The 9047-nt window shown below is 41.1% G+C and overlaps 1 protein-coding gene across 2 annotated transcripts; it reads left to right on the top strand.

Moving 5' to 3' along the window:
* Nucleotides 1-4238: 4238 nt before the first annotated feature.
* LOC130849312 (DNA polymerase alpha catalytic subunit-like) lies at nucleotides 4239-8648 on the top strand. 2 transcript variants are annotated; one of them, XM_057728117.1, is made up of 2 exons: nucleotides 4239-5551; nucleotides 5627-8648. In XM_057728117.1, the coding sequence occupies exons 1-2, from the start codon at nucleotides 4239-4241 to the stop codon at nucleotides 8646-8648; spliced, it is 4335 nt and encodes a 1444-aa protein (XP_057584100.1). The 2 variants fall into 2 exon arrangements, with proteins under 2 accessions (XP_057584100.1, XP_057584099.1); XM_057728116.1 differs by having other exon boundaries at nucleotides 4239-8648.
* The last annotated feature ends 399 nt before the right edge of the window (nucleotides 8649-9047 follow it).

Raw genomic sequence — 9047 nt, forward strand, 5'->3', positions numbered from 1 at the left:
TAGTTAAACACAGTTTATACTAGTTTTGAAGATTTGAAAATTTGAAGATTCTATGAGTTCCACTCAAGGTTGGGAAGTATGCTTCTTTTGAATTTTATACTGTGACTTTTCTAAGCTTAAAAACATCTATTCAACTACACACCATTAAATAAACTCTCTCAAATAATTATTATTCTTTATTATTTTATTTATTTATTTATTCATTTATTTCTGACTGTGTTGGGTCATCATTGCTGTGCACAGGCTTTCTCTAGTTGTGGCAAGTGGGGGTTACTCATTGTGGTGAGCAGGCTTCTCACTGCGGTGGCTTCTCTTGTTGCAGAGCAAACTTCCAGGCACACGGGCTTCAGTATTTGCAGCATGCAGCCTAAGTAGTTGTGTCTCATGGGCTCTAGAGTGCAGGCTCTGTAGTTGTGGTACACTGGCTTAGTTGATCTGCGGCATGTGGGATCTTCCCAGACCAGGGATCAAACCCATCCATATCCCCTGCATTGGCAGGTGGGTTCTTAACCACTGTGCCACCAGGGAAGTTTCCCCTTTCAAATAATTAACAGATGCTTGGACATATTATATTTGAGTTAAGAAGTTTAAGAGTGTCAACTACAATTGGCACTTGCCGTCTACCTCTACAAGGATTAAATCATGTGCTGCTACAGCTGCTGAATTCCAACACTCCCTGAAAGGTGTACAGTGTGGAGAGCTGAAATGAGGCACTCTGTGCTCTGGAAAAAACTGGCAGAACAGGTCTTTAGATAGCTAGATATTTTCAGGAGCCAATTATGAGCCCAATTCTTTTATCACCTAATATCTAGTAAAGCAGTACAGTCCTTCATGATGATGTCTGGTCCTCATGACTAGCAATAACCTGCATGAGACTAGCATAAGACTTCTGTAAAAAAAATATGCTTGATTGCATGTTTTCTCCCTTCACCAAAATCACATATATACTGACCTTCCCCCTGCCTCTTTTTGGAGCAGTGTCTCAGAGCTATCTGAGGTGCTGTCTCCCAGGCTACAGTCCTTATTTTAATCCAAATAAAATTTAACTCACAGCTCTCATGTTATACAAATTTTTTTAAGTTGACAAGAGTCAGGTTAACAAACATGGTAAAATGACTTCATTTAGCATCCTTTTCATTTTGCAATTTCTATGGCACTAGTATTAGCAACACACAAAAGAATGCTGGTAAGTGGTTTGGATGCTCTGGAATTTTAAAATAGTAAATGTAATTAAGCTTGGATAAATAGATCTCTCTCTGACACTTGGCAACCTATTTAGAATATGCAAAAGTAGAGAAAACTACTTGGGGAAGCTTTCTCAGCAACATTGTAGGAAGATTGGGGAAGGAAGTATTTCACTAAATGGAGGAGTCCATTCAAATCTGTGTATTTATGACTTTCGCTTACCAAAAATATTCTGTAAAAAAGTGCTTTTTGGAGTACAATAAACTTTTTTTTATGACAAACTTGGCATAAAAATCACTTTTATAAAGAAGTAACTTTTCCAAAATATAAATATATGAAATATTTTATTCACACATCTGAGTATCAAAGACTGCAAAGAAAACTATTTCTTTGGTGAAATCGATTTCCTGCGGGTAAACTAACATTAGAATGGAGAGTTTTCCTTTCCTTTTTCCTTTAATTAAGCTTGCTGAACTTTGCTTTCATGCTAACAATGATTTTGGAGGATTTCAGTCAAGTGGAACTGCTTGTCCTCTGTGAATTTCACTGGGAATTTCAGTTTCCTCTGCTATCCTTAGTATCTATTAACACTGTAAGATCTATTCTTGGAAACAATTTTAAATATGTTCATCTAGAGATAGTAATACAGTGGAAACAGAGTAAGCTCATTAATAAAATTGATCAATTAAACTTTCATTGAAAAATAGAATTGAAAGTCCAGTGGTAAGCTAAACTTACATGATCCATGGTGTTGGTGAGTAAGAAGCATATAGTACTATCTATTAGAACCATCCAGAAATGCCAGGTGAAATAATAGACAGAAAATGAACCTTTAAAAATGGTGACACTTGCTTTAGAGTATCTGTTTGTTTCTTATCCATGAGACTCTAGAGGTCTGAGGACACAAGTAGCCTACATACAGTGCAAATAAATAATTACCCAATAGCACTTATTTAGCAAATACGTATTACTAGCCTGTTGTGTGCAAGCGATGGATTTAGATTCTAGTGGAAGAGACATACAATAAACAGGGAAAAAAATTAATAGGTGAAAATTTGGGACGTGCCAGGTGGCCAACTCATGGTGCCATTTCAGAGAATAACAGAGATAGTCTTAGTTACTTTACATAGGAGGGTAGGGGAAGGCATAGCTAAAAAAGTAATTTTCAGGCTGATTTCTGATTCTAGTTGAGGAAGTCCTAGGTACATACAAAGATAGGTAAAATCATTTCTATACAAAAGCAATTATCAAAAGAGCATATAGTACTGACTGCATATAGTGTACCAGACACTATACAAAGTCAGTGCAGAATTGTTTATATTACACTTTACTTAGTTTTTTTTTAATTATCTTATGCAGCAAGTCAAAAATGGAACATTGGATTTAAGTGATTCTGTCTTCATAGCTTTGTAGAGAATGTTTTCTCCTATTCAGGCCACAAATTCTCTTTTCTTAGCATCATGTACTATCAATTAAAACTAGGTCAGCAACTACAGAGATTTAAAAAGACACATTAATATCGCTGACATTTCTGCTGATGTTTGTTTTACTTCTTTTTGCTCTGGTTCAGTGGTGAATGCATTCTAGAGTCTCAAATCATTAATGACTTGGTTCTGAAATTAGTAAACCAGATAAATGGCATCAGATATGAGAATCTAAAGTGTATGGTCTCTAAAAACTATAGTTCACGCCAATATATACTTTGTTGCATTTACGTTGGAGTAACTTTCTATGCAAGAAAAAAGTATATTTTTTATTTTAGTAATTAAATGAGAATATGACTCAGGATTGGAAAGTCTATTGTCCCGTCTACCATTTAACTAAGTTATTGTTTCTTGGATCCCATGGCTATATGAGAAGAGTGAGGGATAATTGTTATGTAACCAGTCAAATAAAGATCTGATACTAGTTCCGCTACTGAATTCTTTTACCATGTTCATAATGTTTCAAACCTCATACAACTTAGATAACAGAGTTTTGAGCAAGAAATAAAATTCTATGCTCCCAAAGATAATAAACACTCAATTTTTGGTCATATGTACCCTGATTTGGGTCACTGTTCTTTTTATACCTAACTCATGCAAGAGTGATGAACAATGACACTTAAGACCTGTCAGTAAGATGGGGCTTTTAAGCCTGGCTTTGTGATTTATCATGTATGATCTTAGGTGAGCTAGTTATCATCCTTTTGCAAATCGGTAAAATGAAGGTCCCTGCTTTGTAAAACTATTATCAGGGTTAAGTAGCATAACATATTTGAAGTACTAGTCCAGTATTGGCACATGGTAAATATTAAAAATTGAAAGTTATTAATTACCATTCTTGTGAATTGAAAGTAAATTGTATTTTGTATAAAATAGTAGATGTCTCGCATTTTCCCACACTTTTCCTAAATGCTGCAATCATCCAAATCCTGTCCATCACTTAGGAACCCTAAAATTGTAAACTCGAGTGGTTACTTGAGCCCTCTTGCTGTATTTAAACTCAAAATGAGGAGAAGAATTATGACTAGGAAGAGAATAAGTAAAGGGTTCACACCAATCTAAGAATAAATAAAAAATAAGCAATTGGTAATGATTTAACGTTTTTTTCAAGGGAGATGCTAGAAACATTATTGTTCTCTAAAGTTCTAATTTGCTCCTTTCAATGATTTCTCGAATGTTGGGGAGAATTATTCTTCTTTCATAGAAAATTATAACGTATCGTGGAATTTAGTCAAAAAAACAAATTGGGACTACATAAGAAACACTTCTGGAAGAAACTCAAATCTGAGCTATCATCAGAGAAAGATTGTTAAATGTGTCTTCTCAAATGGCATAAAATAATTTTAAAATACGCAATCTAAGGGAAGGCCGGGGGTGGGGCCCGGCGCGGCACGGCACAGCGCGGCACGGCACGACACATCACGGCACGTCACGGCACGGCACGTCAGTGGCCTTCTCGGCAGAAGTCCGCAGCCTCCGGAGCCACTGATTAGCTTTCTGCACGGCGCCTGTCTCGCCCCCCGCACCAGTTTCGGGCTGGTTGGCGCGGAATTGGGAGACTCCGGGACCATGGCCGCCGTGCGCGGCGATGACTGCGAGCTGGGGGTGAGTGCTGTGTCAGATTCAGGGAGTTTTGTAGCTTCTCGATCCCGGAGAGAGAAGAAATCAAAGAAAGGGCGACAGGAAGCTCTGGAAACACTGAAAAAGGCTAAAGCTGGTGAGAAGTATACATATGAAGTAGAGGACTTCGCAAGTGTTTATGAAGAAGTTGACGAGGAACAGTATTCAAGGCTGGTCCAGGCCCGCCAGGATGATGACTGGATCGTGGATGACGCTGGTATTGGCTATGTGGAGGATGGCCGAGAGATTTTTGATGATGACCTTGAAGACGTTGCCCATGTTTCCCATGAGAAAGGAAAAAGTGATAAAGCACGGAACAAAGACAAGAGGAATGTCAAGAAGGCTTCAGTGATAAAACCTAACAATATCAAGTCAGTGTTCATTGCCAGTGCTGGGAGAAAAACCGCAGATAAAGCTGTCGACTTGTCCAAGGATGATCTGCTAGGTGACATTCTACAGGATCTGAACACTGAGACACCTCAAAAAACTCCACCACCTGTAATAATACCGAAGAAGAAAAGATCCACTGGTGCTGCGCTGAATCCTTTCTCTGTGCACACTCCCCGGGCAGCTCCTTCAGGAAAAACCGCTTCCCCGGTCTCAAGGAAGGAGACTTCATTAATGCCTGCGCCTTTTAAATGTGCCGGATTCGCTGGAGTGTCGGCGCCGGCATTGTGTGCAGATGACAAGCAGGAGGAGTCAGGGCCAATGGATTTTGAAGATGGCGACTTTGATGAGCCCATGGAAGCTGAGGATGTGGACGTGGAGCCTGTGGCTGCCAAGACTTCGGACCAAGAGAGGGAGCCAGCAGAGGGGGCGAAACAGGAGGCAGATCCTGGGAAAGGGACCACATCCTACTCAGCAAGTTCTCTCCCAGATATGTCTTGTTGGGACTTTGATCAGGAGGATGACAGCAGTTTCTCAGCCCCGGAACTTCAAGTGGATTCCAGTCACCTCCCACTGGTAAAAGGGGCAGATGAGGAACAGGTATTTCAGTTTTATTGGCTGGATGCTTATGAAGATCCGTACAGCCAGCCAGGTGTGGTATTTCTGTTTGGCAAAGTTTGGATCGAATTGGCTGAAACCCACGTGAGCTGTTGTGTCATGGTGAAAAACATTGAGCGAATGCTCTACTTCCTCCCCCGTGAAGCGAGAATTGATCTAAATACAGGGAAAGAAAATGGAATTCCAGTTAGAATGAAGTATGTTTATGATGAATTTGATGAGAAAGTAGCAGCAAAATATAAGATTATGAAATTCAAGTCCAAGGCAGTGGAAAAGAGCTATGCTTTTGAGATACCTGATGTTCCAGAGAAATCTGAGTACTTGGAAGTTAGATACTCAGCTGAAATGCCACAGCTTCCTCAGAATTTGAAAGGAGAAACGTTTTCTCATGTATTTGGGACCAACACATCCAGCTTGGAACTGTTCTTGATGAACAGAAAGATAAAAGGACCTTGTTGGCTCGAAGTAAAAAATCCACAGCTCCTGAATCAGCCAATCAGTTGGTGTAAATTTGAGGCAGTGGCCTCGAAACCTGACCTGGTGAACGTGGTTAAGGATGTTGGTCCTCCTCCACTTGTGGTCATGTCTTTGAGCATGAAGACAATGCAGAATGCAAAGACACATGAAAATGAGATTATTGCTGTGGCAGCGTTGGTCCATCGTAAGTTTGCATTAGATAAAGCACCCCCACAGCTTCCCTTTCAGTCACATTTTTGTGTTGTGTCTAAACCAAAGGATTGTATTTTTCCATATGATTTCAAAGAAAGCATTAAGGAAAAGAATGTGAAGGTTGAGGTTGCTGCAACAGAAAGAACACTGCTAGGTTTTTTCCTTGCAAAAGTTCACAAAATTGATCCTGATATCATTGTGGGTCATAATATTTATGGGTTTGGACTGGAAGTGCTACTGCAGAGAATTAATGTGTGCAAAGTTCCTTACTGGTCCAAGATTGGTCAGCTGAAGCGATCCAACATGCCACAGCTTGGGGGCAGGAGTGGATTTGGTGAAAGAAATGCCACCTGTGGCCGAATGATTTGTGATGTGGAAGTTTCGGCAAAGGAATTGATTCGTTGTAAAAGCTACCATTTGTCTGAGCTTGTTCATCAGATTCTGAAAATTGAAAGGGTTGTAATCCCAATGGAAAATATACGAAATATGTACAGTGACTCTTCTCATCTGTTGGACCTGTTGGAACACACCTGGAAGGATGCCAGGTTCATTTTGCAGATCATGTGTGAGCTAAATGTTCTTCCATTAGCTTTGCAGATCACTAACATTGCTGGGAACATTATGTCTAGGACGCTGATGGGTGGACGATCCGAGCGTAATGAGTTCTTGTTGCTTCATGCATTTTATGAAAACAACTATATTGTGCCGGACAAGCAGATTTTCAGAAAGCCTCAGCAAAAACTGGGAGATGAAGATGAAGATGTCGATGGAGATACCAGTAAATACAAAAAGGGACGTAAGAAAGCAGCTTATTCTGGAGGCTTGGTATTGGACCCCAAAGTTGGTTTTTATGATAAGTTCATTTTGCTTCTGGACTTCAACAGTTTGTATCCTTCCATCATTCAGGAATTCAACATTTGTTTTACAACAGTGCAAAGAGTTGCTTCAGAGACACAGAAAGTTTCAGAGGATGGAGAACAAGAACAGATCCCCGAGCTGCCAGATCCCAGCTTGGAAATGGGTATTTTGCCCAGAGAGATCTGGAAACTGGTAGAGCGGAGAAGACAAGTGAAACAACTAATGAAACAGCAAGATTTAAATCCAGACCTTGTTCTTCAGTATGACATTCGACAGAAGGCTTTGAAGCTCATGGCAAACAGTGTGTACGGCTGCCTGGGATTTTCCTACAGCAGATTTTACGCAAAACCACTGGCTGCTTTGGTGACATACAAAGGAAGGGAGATTTTGATGCATACGAAAGAGATGGTGCAGAAGATGAATCTTGAAGTTATTTATGGAGATACAGATTCAATTATGATCAACACCAATAGCATCAATCTGGAAGAAGTGTTTAAATTGGGAAACAAGGTGAAAAGTGAAGTGAATAAGTTGTACAAACTGCTTGAAATAGACATTGATGGTATTTTCAAATCTCTGCTACTGCTGAAGAAAAAGAAGTATGCTGCTCTGGTTGTTGAGCCAACATCGGATGGGAATTACATCACCAAACAGGAGGTGAAAGGATTAGATATAGTTAGAAGAGATTGGTGTGATCTTGCTAAAGACACTGGAAACTTTGTCATTGGCCAGATTCTTTCAGATCAAAGCCGGGACATTATAGTGGAAAACATTCAGAAGAGGTTAATAGAAATTGGAGAAAATGTGCTAAATGGCAGTGTCCCAGTGAGCCTGTTTGAAATTAGCAAGGCGTTGACAAAGGATCCCCAGGATTACCCTGATAAAAAAAGCCTACCTCTTGTGCATGTTGCCCTCTCGATAAATTCTCAAGGAGGCAGAAAAGTGAAAGCTGGAGATACTGTGTCGTATGTCATCTGTCAGGATGGGTCAAACCTCAGTGCGGGTCAGAGGGCCTATGCACTCGAGCAGCTGCAGAAGCAGGACAATTTAAGCATTGACACCCAGTATTACCTGGCCCAGCAGATCCACCCAGTCGTGGCTCGAATCTGTGAGCCAATAGATGGAATTGACGCTGTCCTCATTGCAACATGGTTAGGACTTGACCCCACCCAGTTTCGAGTTCGTCATTATCATAAAGATGAAGAGAATGATGCCCTTCTTGGTGGCCCAGCACAACTCACGGATGAAGAGAAGTACAGGGACTGCGAAAGGTTCACGTGTCCATGCCCTACATGCAGAACCGAGAATATTTATGATAGTGTCTTTGATGGTTCGGGAATCGATATGGAACCCAGCTTGTATCGTTGCAGCAACATCACTTGTAAGGCCTCGCCTCTGAACTTTATGGTACAGCTGAGCAACAAATTGATCATGGACATTAGGCGTTGCATTAAAAAATACTACGAAGGCTGGTTGATTTGTGAGGAGCCCACATGTCAAAATCAAACTCGGCACCTTCCCCTTCAGTTCTCCCGAAATGGACCTCTTTGCCAAGTCTGCATGAAAGCTACACTTCGACCAGAGTATTCTGACAAGTCCCTGTACACCCAGCTGTGCTTTTACCGGTACATTTTTGATGCGGAGTGTGCACTGGAGAAACTTATTACCGATCATGAGAAAGATAAATTGAAGAAGCAGTTTTTTACTCCCAAAGTTCTTCAGGACTATAGAAAACTCAAGAACACAGCAGAGCGGTTCTTGTCCCAAAGTGGCTACTCAGAAGTGAACCTCAGCAGACTCTTCGCTGATTGTGCTGTTCAGTCCTGAGGGATTCCCAGAAGTGGACGCACAGGGGCCGTAGAAGGGAGACCTGCACCTGCATCCTCAGAACCTGCACCGTGGCCCTGGCCCCTTCTCCTGCATTGCTTTTCCTTTGGGACTACATATCATGTTTGTGTGGATGTGGCTTGGGAGGGGGATTATTAAGGGGAACTGCAAACATATTTAATCTACGCAGCATCAGAGAACAGCAAAACCATCTTCCTCTGACGGTATACCTTGTGCTATTGAGACACCACCCGGAGAGCTGGCTGCTTTGCACTCGGAACTGGATTTCTAGGGGAGGAGTCAGTGAGGAAGAGCAATTGCGAGTGGCTGGGATGCAGCTGGCCCAGGCTTTGCCCCAGGACCTTCAGCAGAGGTGCCCCCAGAAAGATTGGTTCATGG

Source organism: Hippopotamus amphibius, chromosome 3 (assembly GCF_030028045.1).
Source record: "Hippopotamus amphibius kiboko isolate mHipAmp2 chromosome 3, mHipAmp2.hap2, whole genome shotgun sequence".
NCBI lineage: Eukaryota > Metazoa > Chordata > Mammalia > Artiodactyla > Hippopotamidae > Hippopotamus > Hippopotamus amphibius.